At 36.7% G+C, this 23,860-nt stretch overlaps 1 protein-coding gene across 4 annotated transcripts in view; it reads left to right on the forward strand.

Moving 5' to 3' along the window:
- Positions 1–23,654, forward strand: part of XPO4 (exportin 4) — an 80,970-nt gene extending 57,316 nt beyond the window's left edge. For all 4 annotated transcript variants that reach the window (XM_051779112.1, XM_051779109.1, XM_051779110.1 and 1 more), the window contains exons 11-23: positions 132–274; positions 393–538; positions 1,836–2,013; positions 3,742–3,901; positions 5,556–5,725; positions 6,669–6,843; positions 7,942–8,235; positions 9,093–9,273; positions 10,808–10,926; positions 11,823–11,953; positions 12,758–12,875; positions 14,126–14,218; positions 17,452–23,654. In XM_051779112.1, coding sequence (XP_051635072.1) covers positions 132–274; positions 393–538; positions 1,836–2,013; positions 3,742–3,901; positions 5,556–5,725; positions 6,669–6,843; positions 7,942–8,235; positions 9,093–9,273; positions 10,808–10,926; positions 11,823–11,953; positions 12,758–12,875; positions 14,126–14,218; positions 17,452–17,649 — 2,106 coding nt within the window. In that variant the 3' untranslated portion in view covers positions 17,650–23,654. The remainder of the gene's footprint in view (positions 1–131; positions 275–392; positions 539–1,835; positions 2,014–3,741; positions 3,902–5,555; positions 5,726–6,668; positions 6,844–7,941; positions 8,236–9,092; positions 9,274–10,807; positions 10,927–11,822; positions 11,954–12,757; positions 12,876–14,125; positions 14,219–17,451) is intronic.
- Positions 23,655–23,860: the final 206 nt, after the last annotated feature.

Here is a 23,860-nt window from a genome sequence, read left to right on the forward strand (position 1 = left end):
ACAAATTTGTTGTTCATCCATGCAAAACACCTTGAAAGAAAGAGACAAAATAATGCAGAAAACTGATGATGGTAAATTTAACAAGTATGACTCTTAACTGGTTGCTTCTAATTTTGTTGAAATAACCAAAGACTGCCAATGGTGTGGCCTCTCGGGAAGAAGAAGAAATAAGTGAGCTGCAGGAAGATGACAGAGACCAATTCTGTGACCAGTTGGCCAGTGTAGGCATGCTGGGGAGAATTGCTGCAGAACACTGTATACCTCTTCTTACAAGGTAAGTACAAAAAAAATAGTCATGAATGCAAGTCAGTAAAACCATCACATATGAAAAGCCTGACTTGGCCGAAACAATTTAAAAGCAGAGCTGTTATTTTATTGTTATTTGTCCACAGTTTGTTAGAAGACCGAGTGACAAGGCTCCATGGTCAGTTGCAAAGACATCAGCAGCAGTTACTTGCCTCACCAGCATCAGGTTCAATTGACAATAAAGTGCTTGATGACCTGTATGAGGATATTCATTGGCTTATTTTAGTCACAGGTTAGTGAACAGCTTTAAATAGTACTAATTCTGGTAGTCTTGTTGCAACTGGGACATCTTAAAAAAAAAAAAAAAGAAACCCTGTATATCAACTACTCTTAATTGACTATACCTTTTATCCTTTATGATAATTTCATCTTACATGCATCTTACTTGCAAAGTCTTTGTTTTACTTTCATCTGCCTGAATAACATGAATGTTTATCTTTAAAAGATTGATGAAATCTTTACATGAGGTAGTGTCCTTTGGAAATGCCCACAACTAATTTTGTTATAGATTTCAGCTGTGTTATCAGTCAACCTATTCAAGAAATTAGTCTGTTCATGGTACCAGTGGTATTGTCTGGAGGCACATGACTTTATAAGGGAACCAGTGTGAGATCAGGATAATGGTAGTACTCAGTGGTGGCCAAGAATCAAGTAAGTTCTAGAATTTCTCAGTGCTGATGATCCATATCCTACCATTTTGTTATATTTCAGGGAAGTTGAATTTCAGTTTTAATTTTTAGATGAAAATATTTTACTTATGTTTGCAAAATGTAATAACTATGTCTTTGTTAGGAGAAATATATACTATACATTTTGTAGGATTATATTATAATATGTATTTTGTGGGACTTTTTTTTATGTCTGATGTTGTAATCACTCTCAGATGTTGACATGAATGTATTTATAATTTTGTAATACTGTGGAATGGAGTTTATATTTGTAGCTCACAGATAGCTGTGGGATCAGACATTGAAAACTCAACTAAAGCTGGAATTAATACTATCTGGATACTAGAGTATTGTATAAAATCCATGCTTCACCTGATCTGCAGTTGCTGTGCAAGAAAAGCTGTATTATAGGATATGTATTTGATGTCTTAAAACCTCTGACAGATTTGAAATGTTAGGAAAACAGAAGTCCCAAATGAGATGGACTCAGTGGGAAAGCTGTAAAATCAAGGCTTTTTTTATCACGTAACAAGAAAAAAATTACATCAAAATGTTGGTTTGGGGTGTCCCTTTCCCAGATAGTTGAATTGACTGTAGCACTTTTACATGAAGCAAAACTTACCTCTTTTTTAATTGGTTTTTAAATTGGTGGTTTCTACTTGTCACTTTTGGGTTTTGTTTGCTGAAATGCTTTAAGGATTCTAAAGTTAATTCCTTTGTATTTAAGCAATGTTAGTCAGGTTGTACCAACATTTGATTCTGGTGTGATGTTTGCAGTTAAACCAATGGATTCTCTAATCAGAAAGCTGTAAGTTAACCTAGGGTAGAAGGTTGTGATCACTCTTTCTTTTTTAATGTAAGGCTACCTCTTGGCTAATGATACTCAGGGAGAGACTCCGCTAATACCTCCAGAAGTAATGGAATATTCCATTAAACATTCAGCTGAGGTTGACATCAATACAACACTTCAGATTCTGGGATCTCCAGGAGAAAAGGCCTCTTCCATCCCAGGGTACAACAGAACTGATTCTGTAATTAGGTAAGGATACATCTTGTGCTGTTAAGTTTGTTAAATGCTTTTTAAGAGAAGAAATGAGAATGTGAGTGGACTTCTGTGAATGCGAAAAGTAAAGAAGCAATACTGAAAAACTGAGCATTGAAAAAGAAATGTCATTTTTAACTACTATTAAAGTAAGGGCAAATAATTTAGAGGAGTGGTTTTATAACAGTCATATTAAGGTAATGCTGTAAAAGAGCATTAAGAAAAGATGGAAAGGATGAAGTGGTTTTTTTGTTTGGTTGATTGGGTTTTTTTTAGGATAAGGAAAGGCAGGGTAAATATAGATGATATTTCAAGTCAAGGTGATCCAAGGAAGGACTGAAAAGAAAAATGAGAGTAAGGCATCAAAACAGATAACACTGAGTCAAGATGGGAACGCTGAAGTGACTAGATGGACCTAATACCTAATAGTCTTAACAGAGGACATGAGCCAAAATCTTGGAAATAAATAGAGATTTTTTTTTTTGTATATCTCTACTGAAAATTCCTCTTTGATCTATCTATTACAGAAACTCCCTAAAATTATTTAAGTAAAAAAAGTTGATAATATATACTCTAAAATTCATGCAGCACATGTGCATCTTAAGCTAATGCTTTCCAGAGCATCAGTGAGCTTGTCTGCTGTGAATATGAGTTACTGCCCAAGCTTGGCAGTAGCAGAAGAATTGATCCTTGGAGCAGGAGGAATTTTTGTCAGTTATGTATACATATCACTGTTAGCCTATGAAAGAAGCACGAGAGATTTCCTTTCCCTTTTACAAGAAGGCTGATACCCACAAAGGACTCCTTAATTTGAACCCTCACACTTCAGAAGATTTCATTCAACTCTTAATTGACATAGAAGATTCTTCACCCAAGATTAGTTGTTGTCTATTTAAAAGTCTTCTTCTGGGAAGAAGCTAGAAAAAATGGATCTTCATTAACAATGATGTATGTGCCTAATGTTTAGAACCTTGAATACCGCTCACTGATACTGTTGGCTGCTTCAAAAAGTGGTCACTGAACAGGATTTCTTGATGCAGTGGTGATGGAAATAAAGTTAGATACAAATAAGGAGAGATTTGAGGATCTCTGTCAATAGCTCTGAAATATCTTCAAGATACAGACCACTGTCAACTCCTAAATTTCTTGTGCACTATCACATTCTTATACAACTTAATTGACATACTAAAAAAACTAATATTTAATGTCATTTTATAGGCTGAATTTATTAACATGATCACCTGATGTTCTGCTATTTCAGACTGTTTTTCTGCAGCAATAAACAAGAGACAAATAAGTGGTCATTTCTGTATTTGTTTTTTAGTATGCGTCACACTGTGAAAGCTACATAATTACAACTGATTTGCTCAGTAAACTTTCTTGTGCAAGGATGGGAGTAGCAGCTTGAGCGCTCCAAGTAGTAGTCCATTTGTCACAATGCTTGTGAGGATTCTTTGTTGCAATAATTTTGATGTCAAAGTTCACCTTTTAAAGCACAATTATGATTTTTTGGAGGATATTTGCCAGTCTATCCTGTCTGTCTCCCTCCCTTTCTCCTTGCATTCAAGAAACAATAAATTCAGGTGCTTTTTACCTGATTAGAGTTGAACTACTTTGTGTTATCCTGATCTCCTGTTGTATTTGGTGAAAAATGGAAGAGTTTGTTAGTTGCTTTCCTTCTCCAAAAACCAGTCTCAGCGTCCTCATTGTATTTTAAATCTGCAGGTTGTTATCTGCTATTTTAAGAGTGTCAGAAGTAGAATCTAGAGCAATAAGGGCAAATCTCACACACCTCCTGAGCCCCCAGATGGGCAAAGATATTGTGTGGTTCCTCAAGCGCTGGGCAAAGACTTACCTCCTAGTAGATGAAAAGTTGTATGATCAGGTAAGGATGTAACTTTTATGAATTAATTGGTGAGTATTAGCAATAATATTATCCTGTGAATGCAGATGTCAGTGTAACTATTTAACAGTGCAATGCTAAAGCATTTTTAGTGTTAAATATGTTGTGGTTTATTTTGGAATTTGAAATTTGATGGTTTCTTCCATTTGTTAATTAGAAATATATAAGTTGTGAGGGGACTCTTCTTGCACATTTTGCTGTAAATTCGAGAATTTTTTTTTTTTTGGTAGCCATCACCATAGCAGAATAACAATGCTCTCAGGCCACATAGTGGGTGAAACTCACTGACTACAGGAATTTTATAGGCTACTTCTGACTGTCCATCTTACATTTCATCTCTAATACAGGGGTTGCCCTTGATGGATGATTTAATGAGTAACCTGATGATGATTGAGATATTTAACACCATCACAAAGTAGTATACATTAGCTAATGTCATGCTACTTTCTCTCCTGTCCTCGTTCTCATTGAATATACCATGATTTCAAGGGTACATTCTTTGTAAATGGCAACCTCTTATCATGTTTGGACAGCACTAATCATGATTAGAATTTGATCCTGATTTTGCTTATCGAACTAACTGTAATCCAGCTGGCTCACAGAGGCCACTTGTCTTGAGGAGGTCCTATTGGCTCTAACTTTTCAAGAAGGAAGCCACCTCCTCCTCCTCCCCTTTATTTCCACTGTTGAAGCAACTAAGAATACTAATGCTTCAGGAGGCCCCTCCTTAACAAAAATAGGTATACCATAGACTTGCAGATATTTGGAATAGTACTATTTAGCTTTTACATAGAGCACAGCTAAGAATTTGTAAAGGTGCCAGCTGAGGAAGAATTGGAGAGCACGTTAGGATACATGTGAAAAATGATGTGAAGAAACAAAACAAAGTATCTAGGAAATGCACACATTTAGTTTGTGTTGACATATGGAAGTGATTGAAACCTCTATTTAAACCTTATGCTCAGTCATGTATATATCATGAGTTTTAAAGTTAGAAGTGCTAGTGATTGTGCTGACAGAAAGCCACTGCACAATTAAAGAAGTCTTTGGATTTCACTCTTGAGAAACTTTTTTTTAATGACAGGAGAACAGGCAATTTCAAGGAAGCATATTTTAATGTGCCAGGACCATAGTGTGACATCTTTCCTAAAAGATGTATAGATTAAAGGAACGATCTGCAGAAAGCAGATGCAGAAAAATTCAGTTGAAAATAGATTTTTAAAAAATTTGATCTAAATCAAGAGCTAGATTTATTTCTAATAATTTTTACTGCTGAATTTTGAGGAATTTTGTCTTAAATTCATGAAAACTCTTCCAGGAGGTGATTTTTGGGATCTTTCTTTTGATTATTAAAGCTTTTGAACTTTCTTTGGCCTTAAAAACTAGACATACTCAAACCAGGTTTTGTAATGAGGTAGAAACTTTTTTTTGTTTTAAGTGTTGTGCTTAAAATTGCAAAATAAATTTGGCAAAGACTTTTCTATTACAGGTATTCTTTGCCTTTGTCTGTGTAACATTTGTGTAATTTAAGTAGGAAGGAAGTGACAGCCTGAAAAGAATTTGCTGACAATGATTACCATACACTTTGGGCTTCTGGCTTCTGTAAAACTCACTCATTTTAATGCTTTTCTTATAGATAAGTCTGCCATTTAGTACAGCATTTGGTGCTGATACAGAGGGTTCCCAGTGGATTGTGGGTTACCTTTTAGAAAAAGTGATCAGTAACCTGGCAGTGTGGAGTTCAGAGCAGGACCTTGCAAATGATACTGTACAACTGCTAGTAACATTAGTGGAAAGGAGAGAGCGGTAAGTTGCTATACCTCTGGAAGTCAAAAAATTTCTTTTGCTTCCTTTAAAGTTTTTTGGCCAAAGTAATCCAGATACAGGGCACTTCATATTTATGTTTCTGTAAGTCAAATTACTTTAGTAACATACTATAACTGAGAAAAACCCCAACAAACTTGTCTAACAAAGTGAGGAGACCTATATTTGACAAAACATCACCAAATTTTTATTATTGTTTAGACATGTACTTTCCTTACCTTATCTTTGCGCCTCACTCTTAAAGTGAGAAAGGAAAATTCTCCTGGTCTCCCCTCTTATTGCAAGGATTTTTGTGTTGTTAATTTTTGTTGATTAAGAGTTCAGATATTGGCTAAGCCGGTATAAAATGTGTTTTTTAAACATATAAATTTTTTTTTTTTAAATCCAGGATTTCGTGGATTCAGACAAATTACAGAAAGTTTTCTTTGGTATTGCATACTGTGAAGCAGGAAATTCATGAATGTTTTAATTCTCTGAAATTACATGCAATCATACATTCACAGTCTGATGAAAGACTGTTCTGAAGCTTGAGGATTTTAAATGCTTGAGGAATTTTCTTTTAAAAAAATTTAAAACCCACAGGAACCAGTTTTGGAATAAACTGCTTATTTTATCATGACATAATGAGACTAAGCTTTTAATCCATGCAATATGTCCATTAACTCTGTGTGTGTATATGTGCATAAAACTAAAGCACTTCCCTGCTTTTCTCCCATATGACTTGATCTATTTTCAGAGTATATGCTTTAGAAATCTTAGAGCTGCGGCATTAGTAAGATGAAAATCAAAAGGCAATTTAGCCTTAGAATAAAGGAATTTTTTTCAAAAAACCTAACAAACTTCTGACAACTGCTAGCAACCTGATGTGCTCTATTCATATAATTTTGTGAAATCCTTATTTAAATTGGTTTTTTCCGTCTTTTAGGGCAAACTTAGTCATTCAGTGTGAAAACTGGTGGAATTTAGCTAAACAGTTTGCAAGGAGAAGCCCTCCTCTTCACTATTTGTCCAGTTCTGTGCAGAGAACACTAATGAAAGCTTTAGTTTTAGGAGGTTTTGCTCATATGGATACAGAAACAAAGCAACAATACTGGACAGAGGTAAGCTGTTTTGATGCTTTTATTACCTCCATCTTAGCAAGCAGTACAACAAGTTAGTTTAGGGAATTTTATGGTGGCACAAAGTCAACTGATACAGCATATTTTTATTTTTAATATCTCACTAATTTTAGAACTTATTTTCTTTTTGAAGGTCAGTAGTCATATGTCTTGTATCTAAATTGTATCTAAAACATCTCCACCTAAACAGAAACCTCTGATAATTAACTTGAAGCTTTGCGAAGCAAACGGGATAACAATATGCTTAAATGAGATTATTATAAAAGATATAATAATTTTCCTTGAACTGTACCATTTCTTCTTCTATTTTAATTTGTTGGTGTTATGAATTATTTAGTTATTCACTTAATGATAACGACAGTAAGTAAAAAGCTAACATGGAACATAACGAAGAGCCTTGACCAGCTCTTTTTGCCCTGGCTCCATTAAAGCTCTGATATTTACTACCAGAAAGGCTGGTGCAAGAAAGTAGCTGAAATGTGATCAGGAAGCACCAGAGGAGTTTGTAAAGCATTGACCTTCTGAGAAAACCTGGCCTTTATTAGCAGAGATATGAAATTAGTGATTTAAGGTACGACTATAATGCACTGGAAGTAATTGGAAAAAACAATTATTTTTATGGAAGTTTTTAAATTGTTTCTAAACACAGCTGATGACAAAAGTGATTGCGCTATTTAGAATCATAATATGGCAACAATAACTGTGAACATTAATCCTTATGCTTTCATTGTTAGCAATTTTTACCCCTAATACTGCATTTGGAAGAGAACCAAATAGTGTGAGCCAGAGAAGGTCATTGTCATTGGTTTAAACGCTACAAAATAACCGAAAATACTTATGGAGGTGCCATTTTGGAACCTGTGGGCAAGTAATGATGGATAATGAGAAGCACTAATCAGTACCACTTGAACTTATGTTAATGTGGCTGACAATAACATAACTGAACCATTGGAAACTGGAAGTGATTGATTCTTGTACTGCCATGCCAAAAGCAACCGATGAGCTTGCCAAATTACTTGAACCTTACATCTCATATGGTAGTATGCATATCTTAATGCTCCTTTTCTAAAAAATTTCAAGGTTCTTCAGCCACTTCAGCAGCGATTCTTGAATGTGATAAACCAAGAAAACTTTCAGCAGATCTGTCAGGAGGAAGAAGTGAAACAGGAAATCACTGCTACATTAGAAGCACTCTGTGGCATTGCTGAGGCTACCCAGATTGATAACGTAGCAATTCTCTTCAATTTCCTAATGGACTTCCTTAATAATTGCATTGGATTAATGGAAGTATACAAAAACACACCAGAGACTGTTAATCTCATAATAGAAGTCTTTGTTGAAGTTGCACATAAACAAATTTGCTATCTTGGAGAGGTAAATACAACCAGAAGGGGAAGGAGGGAGAAGAGTGTTTGCGTGTGTGTGTGCATACAGTGCTATTCCTTAAACAAAATAAGGTGTGGTGATTTTTGTATAGAGAAAGAAAGAATATGTGTTCACATCTGTTAAGGAATTCCTTTGTTTTAAAACATATGCTTGCAAAGATTAAAACCAGGATATTTAGACTGTTCATATACCAATAAATTTAAGCACAATTTATCATTAGTGTAACTATGCATAGGTGACAGAAGAGGACAATGTTGAGTACTTTTTTCTAACTGTATCAAACTTTTCGAAAGTCTGGTCTAGGAGAATTGCAGCACTGTGACAAATGTATGTCAAAGAGACAGTGCTTTGGTCCTAGACAAGGCATTAATAGTAATATCAAGAAGTTAACAGTTAAAATAAATTTTGAGTCAGTGCAGTACGCTTACATCTTTGCACCATTGGCTAATTTTGCTATTGCATCTAGAAGAGTTCCAACCTATTCCAAACTGGATATGCACAGTGTAGTGTGGCTCAAAACTTCTGTAGCTGAAGTGTGTCCCCAAGGGATTTTGTTGGTAATCTAGTTTGTGAGAGTGTGTCAGCCTGTCCTAAGCCACTCATCTGGTTTTTTTTGTTAAGATTGAGAAATCGATAAAAGTAATGTTCTGCTGTTTCAATCAATAGTGTTCTGACCGTTTAAGGTGGCTGCTTCCTTGATGATTTTGTGTGCAATTGTTACAAAAAGTGGTCATATATTGAAATTAAAATCTTGAAGAATTGTCTACCAAGTAATGCCATCTTAAAACAAAGTGTGTCACTTTTAGCATATGGAAGTTTTCTTACTATGTAACATTGTTTTATAGGCCAAAGCCATGAACTTGTATGAGGCCTGCCTAACTCTGCTCCAGGTGTATTCTAAGAATAATTTAGGTCGACAACGGATAGATGTTACAGCAGAAGAAGACCAGTACCAGGATCTCCTTCTTATTATGGAGCTTCTCACTAATCTTCTATCAAAAGAATTCATAGATTTCAGTGATACAGGTATTAAGGAACTGGTAATTGCTAAACCACAACTTGTGTTCTGAACTGAAAGAACCATTGTGGGAAATGTGTTCAATCCACGTAAAGTGAAAACTGAAGTTTAGGCTTGACTAGATCAGGATATGGAAATTACTATTTAATGTGTCAGTAGCAAAGGAAGGACTTTCCCTAGTATTCTGGCATCTGAAAATGTTATTGCTCTCATAAAATAAATAGGGCATATATAAAACAGCTTGAAATTTGAATGTTGCAAGTCTGAACATGTAGTAGCAGCAGTTTTATAACTAAAAGCCCATAGCGAAGTTGGAGTAGTAAATTAGTGCAAGAGGGCAGGTGGATTGTCTTCTTAGTATAGGATTCAACTTTTGTGAACTGTTGAGATCATTAAAATTCCATGATGTTTGAGGGTCTTCTGTTTCCTCTTTCACAGAAGGTGTTTTATGGTTTGTGGGTGTAATTAAGGGTGCCTTTTTGTATCGCAGCCTGTTACTTTTTTACGTGTATTTGCCACTTAAAATTGCATTTCTCCTGAATATCATCTGCCAGTTCTAACTTAGCTGTTGTGCATCGCTTCTGAATAAGTGAAACCAGATTTGCATAGTTCAGATCTCACCATGTCCTATACATCTTGTACAGAAAAGAACATAGGCAGATTCAGTTTGATACCAGGCATGTTTTGATGTTGTTCATTGCTTTTCTGAGGTACATCTTAGAAGAGAGAACCTTGTGCTCCAAAATTCAGTGCTATTTCGTTCTATTTTTTCACCCTGCATGCACAACACAAATACAGAACCAGATTTAGACTTTGTCTGTTGAATGGACAACCCAGTGCTATGTAATGTATTCTCTTTGAGATCTGGATGTTAATTGTGTGGAAAACACTGTAAAATACTTACCACAAAACTAAGTAATGTGAACAAAACCTAAATGTAATACCCAGAGATCAAATGTTTTGCAAGTTGTCTGCATACTGCTGCTGACTCAATGCAGGAAGGTCACTGCCAACTGATGGGAGAAATGTAGATCTTGCCTGTAACTGGAGAAAACTTGGCAACATCCAAACTACAGAATTTTCTGTATTAACTCTCCTATTCTTTTTCTCCTTCTGTTTATAAAAGATATTAAAACATATGTAAATATAATATATATACACACACATATATGTATAAAAATGCAGTAATACAAATTAATAATTTGTATTAACTGTCTGTGTGAAGGCACGAAGCAGCTATCACTAGAAACAAATGCAATGTTCTGTAATGGGAGGGAGCCCTCAGAGTATCTGAAGCGTTCTAGTTTAGCATGCCATCTGGTACAAGTGATTATGAAATGCTTAGTCCTAGTGAATAAATATAGAGTGATGTGACAGCCTCCACTCACTAAGTTTCTATTTTGATACAGTGCCTCATGTTTTTGTTCAGAGAGAGGGGAATAGTCCTATTTTTAAAAATGTCTTTACTATAAAGAAATAGGACTCTTCCTTCAATATGTTTAATCTTCCTTTTACACAAAATAGTTTTTGTCTTTTCTGTAGACGAAGTATTTAGAGGACATGAGCCTGGGCAAGCTACAAATAGATCTGTATCAGCAGCAGATGTTGTCTTATATGGGGTTAATCTAGTTCTGCCTCTAATGTCCCAAGATCTGCTGAAGGTAAGTATGTTTTTACACAGAGCTGCTAGAATATGAAAGCTTTATAGTAATGAGTTCCCAGAATTCATTCCTATATGCATTCTACCTCCATAAGTTGAGTTTTCTAGGCTTTATAAATGTAAATAACTGTTCCATAGTTCTAGATATTGTTTGAAAATGTTATAAGCTGAGAAGATGTATACTTGAAGGTTCTAAACAAAACTTTTTTCTTCTAAGAGCGAGTGAGCAGATCCACAGCCAAACCTGAGATGTGGCTCACAGAATCCTTTTTCTGATAGTGTCAGAAATGTGATGGGAAGCATAAACAATGATATTAGTTAAAAGTAACTCTTTATTTTTACAATACAAATGGCTTTCATATTGTCAACATCAGCAACTTGTCAGTAGAACAGTAAACAATGGGACGACAGCATTTCATGGGGTGCACTGTGTTAATATTTTACTTTGAATCAGGGAAGACTTCTGTGCATCTCAGTTGTCCCCTCCTTACATGCCTTCTCATCCAGTACACTTGCTGAGCGAGAGGGCTGTGCCCATTTTAGATGAAACAAGTCAAAGGATGTACCCTGGAAGAGCCCCTCTGTTGTGCTTCAAATGCTCACAAGGGTTTTACCCCACAGAACTACATTTGTTAATGTCTGAAGTAAAACTCTTAGAATTTGTGTAGAACAGATACCAGACTCTCACCATCAACTGTTTAGCTTTCACAATCTTTTTTTATTGCACCGCAGTGTTTGCTAATAAAGTTGTAGCCATTCTAATGACTGAAGTTGCTTCCTAAAATTGTCTCTTCTTCTTCAGTGCAGAGCATCAGTCCTGTCTCTTTGTACAGTTGAACACTATGCCAGAATAATTATATGATTAAATCTAAAAATAACATGTTTTTCTTTTGACAGTTTCCATCCCTGTGTAATCAATATTACAAATTAATCACTTTCATCTGTGAAATATTCCCTGAGAAAATTCCACAACTTCCAGAAGACCTCTTTAAGAGCCTAATGTACTCACTGGAGTTAGGGATGTCATCGTATCCTTTATAGAATTTGGGAGTGTTTTAAAAAATCTAAGTTGCTATAAACAACTATAAGAACATGTTAAAAAATCTCATTTTTTATCTTTTTTTTTTTCCTTTTCTATCAGTATCTGTATCTATAATTGTATATTGATAACTGACTCTTACTCTGCTCTCTGGGGATTGACAGTTTCACTGTAGTGTCTATTAGAGATTCTCGTATTAGCTGAATTGCCTCTGACTTGTGCTTGGGGGCAGCCTTTAAGTAGTTTAGCATGTAAGTTTTTTCTGGCAGCCATTCCTGCCTGCTCCATTACTTCATTTCATAGTGTGTAACTTCATAAGCCTTCAGCTGGTATCCCAAAGCCATTCCTGAATTAGTTTCTCAGCTGGTAATGTAAAACATTGCTGCTGTTCTACTGGGCTGGCTCCAGAGCATTTCCTGTCAGGGTGCCAATGGGCTCTCCCTCTCATAATGAGAGTACCATTTTCTCTAATCTGTGGCACGTGTCAGAAACAGATGAGCTTGACCATAAGGGACTCTTTCTGAAAATGTTATGTCAGAGAGGGTTATGTTACCTTAGGGCCTGTAGCTAATAAAAGAAGGCAATGAAGTTAAATTCTTCTTCCCCCTCTTTTTCTAGTTGTTTGTTTGTTTGAGTTTCTTTTTATTTAATTTTTTTTTATCGACAGCTTTATAGTGAAAAGAAACCTTGGAACATACAAGCATTTAAAATATTTTCTATTTCTGTCACACCTGGGTAATTTTTTCACAATCTAATTGAAATCTGACTTTGATTCTTTAATGCCCATTATCAGAATGAGCTCAGAGGTTTGCCAGCTCTGTCTGGAGGCTGTAACACCATTAGCAGAACAGTGTGCAAAAGCACAAGAAACAGATTCAACTCTTTTTCTAGCAACAAGGCACTTTCTTAAGGTAAGGCATCTGTGTTTCCTGTTACTTTGCTTTTTTGAATCCAGAGGCCAGACAGTGATGAAATCCAGATTAATCAGGATCACACATATAGTAAGAAACAGCCTATTACCTTAAAAAAAAAAAAAAAAGGCAGTTTAATAAGAAAGAGGGCATGAAGAACTGAAGATATTGGTCTAGAGTACAAAGGAGGATAGAGGTGTAAAGGGAAGCAATCCCTTAATGCCAATAAACAAAAGACTGAGCTTCTCAGAATGCAATTTATATTTACCAATGCTCCACATGTGAGCTCTAGAACTGATTGACAATTTTAGCAGTTATGTCTACTGTGAAAAGAAAGCTACCAGAATTGTGTGAACTGGAGACTGAGTAGAGCACTAAAACAAAAGACATAAAAAAGTTCATAGTTGAGAACTAGAAAGAAAATGCTGATATTTATTCAGTGTATCTAATAAATTTTCTTAATATCACATTTAGTACTTTCCTTTTAGGACCATCCAGTTGGACCGAATTTTGGAGTGACCTGGTAGCAATCAGGTTCCTACTAATTAGCAACAAAGTAATTGTGGAATTTGTGTGCTTGTCGTCTGATTTTTGTATAGACTTCAGTTAAAACACATATTGTTCTTCGCTTAAGAAGTCTTTTCTTACGAAACTGATATTGGAACTTCTGGGGATTGCTATTAAAAGGATGCATCAACCAAGCTGAGAGAATGGGAAACTCTTGAATAATTTTGTCTTTATGTATCTTCTAAGTTAACATAGCTTCGTGCCTTATTTCTAAATTTCCACTTAAAATTATAATACTGCTTTTATTAATCTGTCCCCTCTTTGACTTTCTGTGAGTCTCCAAAACTTGAGGAAAAAGTTCTATGTTTTATTCTGGAAGAGCGATGGCTTTTTTCATTATTTCTCTGGCATATCTGCAGCTTTTGGAGAAAAATACAAGAGGTGCCATTTCTCTCTGAAGAACAGTTGATATAAATCAACAAAAGGTTTCAGTGCTTTAAGATATGAATGTAAGGTGTTAAACCAAGACTTAACTTCTAAAAGAACTTGGCTTCCAAATTACTGGTACCTCAATTTAAAAAAAAAAAGGGGGAGGGGGCAACAAAGCAAACAGCAACCTTGCATGCTTGTAAGTACATGTTCATTATTATTACCAGAAGTGAAGATGACTTTCAGCAGCATATGTTGATAAAGTAGAAAGTTAAGTTTACACTTATGTAACTACTTCTGTTTTGTGATTTCAGATGGTTTTTGATATGCTGGTACTTCAGAAGCACAATACAGAAATGACAACTGCAGCAGGTGAAGCATTCTACACATTAGTGTGTTTGCATCAGGTATGGCATTTAGACACACCCTGAAAAGAAGTAATTTGTTAAAGGAGAGTAGTTAATTACTGTGTGCCTGGTAAATCATAGAATCAGTTGGGTTGGAAGGGGGAACCACCAGGTCTGTAGTCCAACTTCTTGCTCAAAGTGGAGTCAACGTTTAATTCAGATCAAGCTGCTCAGGACTTTCTCCAACTGTGTTTTGAAAACCTGCAAGATGGATATTTCAAAGCCTTTTTAAGTGGCCCGTTATTCAAGTGCTTGATTATCCATATAATATGCTTTTAGCACCTGCCAGACAGACTTGTTGACCCACCACTGGATTCATTCAAGTTCATCAATATCCTTAAGGAGCCCGAAACTAGACACAGTATTCCACATCTAATCTAACAAGTGCAGTGTAAAGACAAACAGTAAATACAGCCCAGTATGCAGTTAGTGTTCACTGCTGACAGGACACACAGCTGACTTGCTTAGCCTGCTGTCCCCAGGGCCTTCAGGCCCTTCTTTCAGCAGAACTGCTCCCCAGCCTGTCAGTTCCCGTATTGTTGCAGGCGGTTAGTCTGGTTCAGCTGCAGGACGTTGCATGTGTCCTTGTCGAGTTTTGTGAGTTTCCCGTCAGCTCATTCCTCCAGCCTGAGTAGGTGGCACTGGATGTCAGTCCTGCCCTTGAACGTACTGGCTGCATTCCCCAGTTGGATTTCATCTCAGACTTGAGGAGAGTGAATTTCCTCTCCTCATCCAGGTCACTGACTAAAACACTTAAAGGGACAAAGTCCAGATGAGAGCTCTGAGTGCTACTTGTAACCATCTTTCAGGTGGAATATGAGCCATTAACCTCAAGCCTTTATAGGCTGATGATAGAGGTGTGTTTTCACCCATGTAGTAGCCCACCCATTTAGACAAGAAAATGCCCTCTTAGTTACAAGGATGTTGTGTGTGACTGCTAAAGACTTGCTAACATCAGGCATCCACTGCTCTTTGCTTATCCACAGATGTAGTCATTTTGTCACAGAAGACACTTTGGTAAAGCATGATTTATCACTGGTAAATCCACACTGGCTCTTCTCAATCCTTTTCTCTTTCACATGCCCAGAGATAGCTTCCAGGAGTACTTCATAATTTTCTCAGTCATTCTAAGATGATAGAGAGCAACCTTGTAATGATGTGAGCAAGCTTTCTGAACCCTTGGATAGATTCTCTCAGGTCTCGTGAGCTTGTATGCATCAAGATTTCTCAAGAGATTACTGGGTTGATCCTCTTTACTATGGATAGTTCCTCTCCTCCTTGAACCCTGTCTCTAGTCACAAAGGTCTGGAAAAACCTGTCAGTGAAGACCAAGGCAAATAAAGCATTGATTCCTTCATCCTTACCTTTTGTCTACTATCATTAAAGCAGCTGTTCCCATTCAGCAACAGAACCCATATTTTCTGTATTCCTTCTTTTACTGTTAAAGTACTGGTAAAAGCTGCTTTTGTTGTCTTTGATGTCCCTTGCTAAATTCAGCTTTAGATGAACTTCATTTTTCTGTCATTGTTCCTATCCAGACAATGTTTCTACTTTCCTCCTTTGTAGCTGTCCCTGCTTCTATTTCCTGCATGTATTGTCCTTGCACTGCAGTTCAGTCGTGAATTCCCTGCTTAGCTGAGTTGGTGTCCTTACATGTTTATATTGCTTTCTTCAGTGTCTGGACAGGCCATTCTTGTGCTTGGAAGAGGTTGTCCTTAAAGACCTGTCAGCTCTCCTGAGCTTTTTGTTTCCAGAGCTCACTCCTACAGGATACCACCCACCAGTCTCTTGAATAAGGTGAAATCTGCTCTCATGATGTCCAGGTTCTGTACTTGGCTGGTAGCCCATCTGGTATTTGAGCAAATGTCAGAGAGATAATCTCTTTTAAGTCTGATCTGGAAACTTCCTCAAGTTGCTTGAAGATGACTCAGTCCACTAAAAACCACTGATTTGTAGCAAGACCCCACCATGATGTCATCTTTGTCACCTCTCCTCTGATCATCATCCATAAACACTCAACTAGATTGTTGCCCTGTCTGTAGAAGAGCATCCTTAATTTGAGCTGTCCTTTCACAGAAGTGGCAAGCTTCTGTCGTCTTCTTCTGTAAAGAGCCTCCATCTGTCCCTTCAAACACTCCAGTCATGCCACCTGTCCCACCACATCTCAGTGCCTGCAGTGATGTTGCAGCTCTGTACCTGCACTTGGAGCTCTAGCTCCGTCTGTTTCCAAAGCTGAATGTATTGCTACACAGACATTTGAGACTGGCCTCCTTTTATCATGTTTAATACTTCCCAATGAGCACCATTAAACCCATCACACTTCTTTGTGTTCTTAATACTCTTGGTCTCTGTCTTCTCACTTATCTGCAAGCTGTTACCACCATCCCCCAACATACCCTTTAAAGCCCTTCCTGCCAGGTTGGCAAGCCTTTGGCAAAGATGTTCCTAAGCCGCTTTGTCCTAGGGATCCTCTCTCTTGCTAGCAACCTTATCCCTCAAAGAGGGACTTGTGATCATGTAAGACAAAAAGATCCTATGATATCACCCAGAGGTGGCAAATTCATGTTGTGTCTACCTCCACCCAACCCCTCACTGGCAGAATTGAAAGGAACGCCATTCTGGCTCCTGTGTCCTTCACCCATGCTCCCAGATCTCAGTCACTTTGGAATCACTCCAGTTTTGTGTGTCCCTTGGCAGTGTCCTTCTAGTCATGTTTGACATGTTTCTTTGTTGTCTATTTCTGTCCAAGTAAGTATGACAGTAAGTAGGAAGCTCTTAGAAAGGAATCTAACCTCTCTATCCCAGAGAGGGGACCCTAGAAAATGGAGACCCTGTGGGAGGAGATGGTTGGTATGGCACACCAAACACAAGACAGGCATGAAAAAAGAGCAGTCCAGTTTGCAGGAATAAACCTATGCTAAGAAAGAGCCAGAAGGCCCTTTGAGTGTGTGCCTGAAATTGTCATCTTACTCTGCACTGCAAAGCACTGTACCTAGCTTTGAAGACTTCTTTAGCCTTACAAAAATACCCAGCCTGGATGAAGGACTTTATCTGGTTTGGAGGTAGGTGAAAGGCTGTGGGGTCCATAGTTGCTGCTGGTACAATAGTCAATGAAACTGGCTAACAGGTGAGGAAGTATTGATAGTTTTCTGTCACAACTTTTATTCTGGATCTTGTCCTGATGAGAGAAGTTGTATATACTGTATCTTTTTTTTTTTATGTTTATTTAACAGGCTGAATATTCAGAGCTAGTTGAAACATTGCTATCAACTCAGCAAGATCCAGTAATTTACCAGCGGTTAGCAGATGCCTTCAACAAACTTACTGCAAGCAGCACTCCTCCTACACTGGACCGTAAGCAGAAGATGGCCTTCTTAAAGAGTTTAGAAGAATTTATGGCAAATGTTGGTGGACTTCTCTGTGTAAAATAAACAACAAAACTCTATGCCTAATTTAGACCCTTTCTGCGAAATGCACTGAGAAATGCTGAATGCTGACTAAATCTTGTACCTGTCTCTGGGTTCTTTGCAGCCATCTCAGATTCTAGAGAGCCTGGAAGTTTGAACATAACACAGTGGAATAGGAGAGGTCAACTTTGAATCAGCTTCTGCTATTATGTGTTAGCTGCAATCTGTCATACTTATGTGTGGGAGAGAATGAACAGAAAATTTGAATTTAATTTTTTTCCATATATGTGCAAACAGATATGGGCACAAGGAAAAATAAATGCAGTGCCTTTCCCCCTGCACTGGTTTAAAATATGAGTGGTCATATAAACATACAGATTTCTTTTCTACCCAAAATCATGTTAGAGTGTGATGTAGATACATGTAAAGCTCTAAACAGTTTAGCTGATTTTAAGCTTTATTTTTCTTCTCTTTGAGTTTGTGTTCCAATGGGGAAGAAAAACCAAATGGCATTTTAACTTGTGTTCAGTTCTGTTTTTCTACATCAACCCAACATTGCATGTTTAATGCAATGCATGTTTTTACATTATGTTCTGCTGCCTAAAGTTCAAAGAAAAAAAGGTGTATATTTTTGTTCCCCTAAAATGAACTTTAGGAACTGTAGCCATTTCATTGCCTTAATTTAAAAGAAGAAAAAAGCTCATATACTTTAGGTAAGAAATATAAGGCAAGATTTAAGGCAAGATTTGACTCTTCAGAGTTGGTTTGGGATGTTGGCACTGAGCTGCTGTGTACGTGTTGCAGCCTTTCATGATGATGTGTCATTTTGGAATGAGTGTCTAATGCAAGGCTCGTGTGTAATTTTACTTTCAGTATCTGTTTTGATTCTTAAGGGGTTGCACGACACTGCAATGTATTTCTACACTGAACTGTTTGCTTAAGCAATAACAACCCAAAAGGTGTGAACTACCGGCAAACTTTGTAAAGTTGGGGCATTAGCTAAAACAATTATGGTAGCACAGGGGCATCAGACCCTTTTACTCAAGGTTTGTGTTTGTTTGACTCCAGCAGGGAAAGGTAATTGGGGATGTCTACTGGTGTGGGAGATTTTTAGTTTTGCTGAATCTAGCTCCACTTCTGCAGAGCCCTCCCAACTGCTCTGCTCTTGCTTGGTTTTTTGTATCAGCACTTTAGCTATTAGAATAGCAGAATATAGTGCCCTGATTATAGGGAACCAACAAGGCAGAGCTGCACATGAGTATGAAAGCAAGGCCTGCTTTTCTCCTGTCATGAGCCAGAGAAAACTGAAGCAAACACAAATGCTGCATGTCTAGTAAAATTATTTTTGTGGAAATACATGGAGGAAGAAGTGGGCCCTTCTGTTTAAGATCTCTGCTAGATTATGCTGTTGAATATTTCCTATGTGTTTTTTAAATTTATATAAAATGTACAGTATACATCTTTATATGGCAATGTGTAACTTCATGTTTGCAATTCTGTGGCATTCTTCAGCTATTCATCTCAAAATTAGTCACAATAGCCAGAATTTTTAAAAGACACAAATCTCTAATATTGTACTATAAGTGATCTAAGGCTTTTTTTTTTCCTTAAGTTAAATTCATATGTATCTCAAGCATGGATCCACAAGGCCAAAAATGCCATCTCTTTATTATACTTTTCTCTTTTAATTGATGTGAAAACTAAGCAAGGGCAGATTTACACATTACAAAGTGACCATAAAACTTGTTAGATAATAATGTACCTTCACAACAAGTATTTTATTTCTAAGATATTTGCATAGTATTTTAGAACAGGAGTATTACTCTCAATTTTTTCTTGAAACTAATGCATTTCTTTAAAGGATTTCTCGACTGTGCACTTGCACAAAAGATAATGATCTTGGCAGATCCTTCTGTTTCAAACTGTTGTGCTGGCTGGTTTTTTTTTTGTTTTTTTTTTTTTAGTTGTCTGGGATTTGCTATGGTTTTTGAAACTGCTTCTGGAGTTTTTCTGAGTTTGTACATTGGATGGGGCAGTGGTTCTGAAACTCATTTTTTCCAGATGAAGGGCACTGAAGCCTGGGAACATAAGCAGCAGTAGGAGCTGCTAGTTTGTTATGATGTGCTCGATGTCAAATACCTTGACCAAAGTCTTCAAAGACATCATAGCAAATACTTTCAATTTGTTTGGATCTGACTGAATAACTGATTTCACTAATTTCTTTTATACCTAGCTCTGTCACTATTGTTTCATAAATCTTAAAGCTGACTCACTATTTAAAAATATTTATTAACTTAAAAATTTTGAAATCCTCTTGCATATTGTAATTAAAGAATTGGAGCACAAATTGAGTTCATATTCAGGACAAAGTAATGTGCATACCCATTATTGTTCTAATCAGGCCCATTGTGTTGTAACAATCAGAGACACATAGCATCTTCTGAGTATCAAGTCTTGCTTAAGTATGAATACCTACTTTTCAAAGACTAGTTTTGAAGGTTATTTAAGAATTTCCTTTTCCCTTAACATAAAACAATATTTCATGTTAAAGGGAAGCTGTCCTAGTAAGGGTTTGGGGTGTTTTTGTAATTTTCCTGCTTCAATGTTATACTTCCCTGTTTCTTAATTTTTCTTACATTCTCATATATTCAGCAGGGATCTTTCCATGCCATTTTGTGTTTCTTTTAGAGCACATTCTAAGATGTCTCCGCTCAGTGACATCAGTGAAATTGGGAATAAGTTTTATTCATTCATACTCCTGCTGGCTTGGTGGCTGCTTCTATCTGAACTATTTGGCTTCTATATCCCTACTAAAAGAAAAAGATAAAAAAAAAAGTCCTTCACTGATCTTCTACACATCCAATTGCTATAAATCGGCATGTGGAAGTTCACTGAGGTCCACAGGAAAGACTCATAGACCATTTTTAATGAACACTGAGAGCTGGCTCCATAAAGTGTTCTAAAAGTTTTACAGCATCACTGCATTGATTTTTCCATTCACTGTGCAAAGTGAATAATGGTTCTAAATATGCACCTGTTTCTTGAAGGAAAAAAAGGCAACTCAAACCGAATTATAAATGCTGCATGATATAATTATAACTAATGTATTTGTCTGGACTTCTCTTGCTAAAACAGATTATTGATCCAGTGTTTTCATTCTGAGAGCTAAAAATCAAGTAGCTTTCCCATTTTGCTATCTCCTTCCCATTGTAATAGTTCTAGTGCTGGCATAATAATTTTCTGTTGTTCAGCATAGCATTTTTGATGTTGACAAGCATGACCATCGAGTTAAATCATAAAATTCAAGACCTAGAAAGCACAGATGCGTATGGACAGGCAGAAGTGGACTGCTACTTCCACATGAAAACTCCACTTTCACATGCATTTATGCCTTAATTAACTTCACTGAATCACTGCCAGAATCTGCTACTTTTTGCCCAGAGGTTTGTGTTTCACTGTTTAGTGGTAAAGAGCTCACCTTTTTCTCAGGAACAAGAAACTTGCTTTCTCAGCATGTCCAAATCCTACTGGTTGAAAGAGGGGGGTTTGAACTGGAGTCATCTCTTTCATAGTGCATAGTGCTCACTAAAGCCCCAGTGTTTATCTGGGCAAATCCCTTTATGTCTAGGCCATGTAGTTCTAGAAAATAAGCTTGCTCAGAGCAGTCAGTTGTCCATTTAAAATATAAAATTCTTTAAAAGGGAGAGCAAATTCTAATTTGTGGTCTGTAAAACTATTAAAAGTACGAATTGCAGCATTTCTCTTGTAAAACACTTCAAGTAACTTCAGTTTTGGTTAAGTAATTACATAAGAAGGAGTGTTTGTTGTTTTTTTTTTTTAATGGAAGTAGCTTGATGAATATAAGCGCAGGAGTAGGAGCCAGGCTCCTCTAATTTTCTAATAAGTTTTTCCACTGGATCCTCTGTGGCCATTGGCAAGTAGCTAGAACTGTGTTGTTGAAATAGCATTAACATCTGCCTACCTCACAGGGATGTTGTGAGGATTAGTTTATGCGTATAAAATCCTTTGAGGATCTGAGATACTATGTAAATATTATATACTTTAGTTTGTGAGGTGTAAGATTTACTGTAATGAGAACAGATTTTCATAATGATAAAGCCCAGGAGAGGCAGCAGTGGTGCAGTATTCCCCAGGACTGATCTACTGCAGTACAGGAATGCTTGTTGTAAATTGTCATTATTTCAATTACAGCTGATTGAAATAGTGGCTTCTTCTTCAATAAGGTGAGATTCCCCACCAGTGTGCCTCAGTTCTGGTCTACACAGGGAGAGGACAGTTGTTGATTTATTCAGGCTTTGGTACCTCTACTTGTGACAAGTGCTGCTTGTGGTAGGGTTTTTTGTTTGGTTTGGTCTTGGGTTTTTTATACTTTTCTGCAAGGAACAAACACCATTCATTTCTACCATGTCTGTTCCAGTCTCTCAGTATAACCAAAGCCTAATGATAACAACTAAATTTAAGGAACCATCTCTGCCCCCCCCCCTCCTCCCACCCCGTAAATTTGCATTTAATATGAGTAGATTATGCCCTTTTTACAGCAAATTAGATTAATGCTTTCTGGCACTGATCATGAAGCAAATCATGAAGTGTGTTTTGCTCTAGGGCCTTAAGCTCAGCTCTCTTATAAAACACTTTTTTCAATATGAGATTTCTTGGGGCCCTAGCAACTGAGATATCCCTGGCTTTCCCTTTTCCTCAGTGGGTTGAAATTGATTCTGTTTTTTCATTCCTTGTCCTGCTTTTCCTGTCCTTTTGAGCCATTCTAAAGTGGTTTTGGATGACCACTCCAACCTCAATAGAAAGATACTACCCATGTGATTTTCCAATCTGTTACGGCTTGATACTTGAAATTGATAAAAACCTTTCTAGTAGCATTCCCCAGCATGTTTCAATCTCCCATTGAACCATTCTAGAATTTATAATTATGAAAAAAAATATTATCCTCTTTTATTTGTTCCCTTTGTGCAAAATAAGGAACCTCCATGCAGTGAACATGCAGTTTTAAGGCAATAAATGCTAGTACTGCTGTTGGTCAAGTGTGTAAATATTTTGAATGTATCATTCAGTACTGTGTTGAGTTTATATATTAAAAACACAGGGATTGAAGTGCTAGTTGATTTCAAGTATTGTTTTACCTGTACAGTTGAAAATATGAAGTTGCATAGAAGTATTTCACAATTTATTGCAATAAGACTTGGGAAATGGCTGTGTAATCAAGCCTTATCACAACTGATTTTTCAATTTTGAAATGATCACTTTGTGTATTTTTAAGATCCATAAGCAGGAGAAGGATCAAATTGTTTTCCACTAAAGACTTTTATTATTTTGTTTTGGCCATGTGTGATTTGTGTGTATTCTTGTTTAATATTTTTCTAAAATCTCATCTGTGTTGAATCCCTGAAATAGAACTTGTTATAACTCCTTATGGTAGAAACAAAAATAGGAACATTATGAAACCTTGAGCTACACATTTTGCTCTTTGACTACAGTGAATGAATGCACAGTAATTAGGTTAAAAGTTGATGGGGTAACTTTAATCTGCATTGGCACTTAAGGCATGAGTTTGTCCATCAACAGAAAAAATGTGTGATTAGGGGTACAACAGGAGTATCTCACACTGGACTGCAATTACCAGAAATGGCCATGAATAAATATATAATCAAATTAATCTCCCCCCCATCTTCCCAAAAAAATTTTTAACAGTGACCTTTCAGGTCACTATTATTGGTGGTATTTGTCTACCCAGAAGGAATGATTTCTGGGTCTTTAATTTTGTGTGTGTATTTCATCTAAACTGTTTCTGATGATATCTGGCACAGAAGTGTTTTCCATGTAAGGGACATCAACAGTATGTTACTTCATGGATATCAGAAAAGTTCAGTTACAGGCAGCAGTTCCTAATGTGCTATAAACTACAGTTATTTTCTATTGCTCCCTTCTTACTTCCATGCACCCACATCTTTTTTTTAAAAAAAAAAAAAGCTTCACAAATCCTGAAAGTAAAACTATGCGACAGGTATGGTGGTGACAGCTTGCTATATATCTTGGCTGTATGTAGCACTAGAATTTTACTGGTTTCAGAAGTAAAATTACTGCAGTTATATATTTATATTGGCATGGTTTAGTTTAGTGAACATTTTGGTGAAGGATGGAAACATTTAAGGTAATTTTGAGGAAATTCCTTAAAGCAGCTGGTAAGACTAACAGCAGCATA

This window comes from Manacus candei, unplaced genomic scaffold (genome assembly GCF_025592945.1).
Source record: "Manacus candei isolate 608988 ecotype Guabito, Panama unplaced genomic scaffold, ASM2559294v1 h1tg000014l, whole genome shotgun sequence".
Taxonomy (NCBI): Eukaryota; Metazoa; Chordata; class Aves; order Passeriformes; family Pipridae; genus Manacus; species Manacus candei.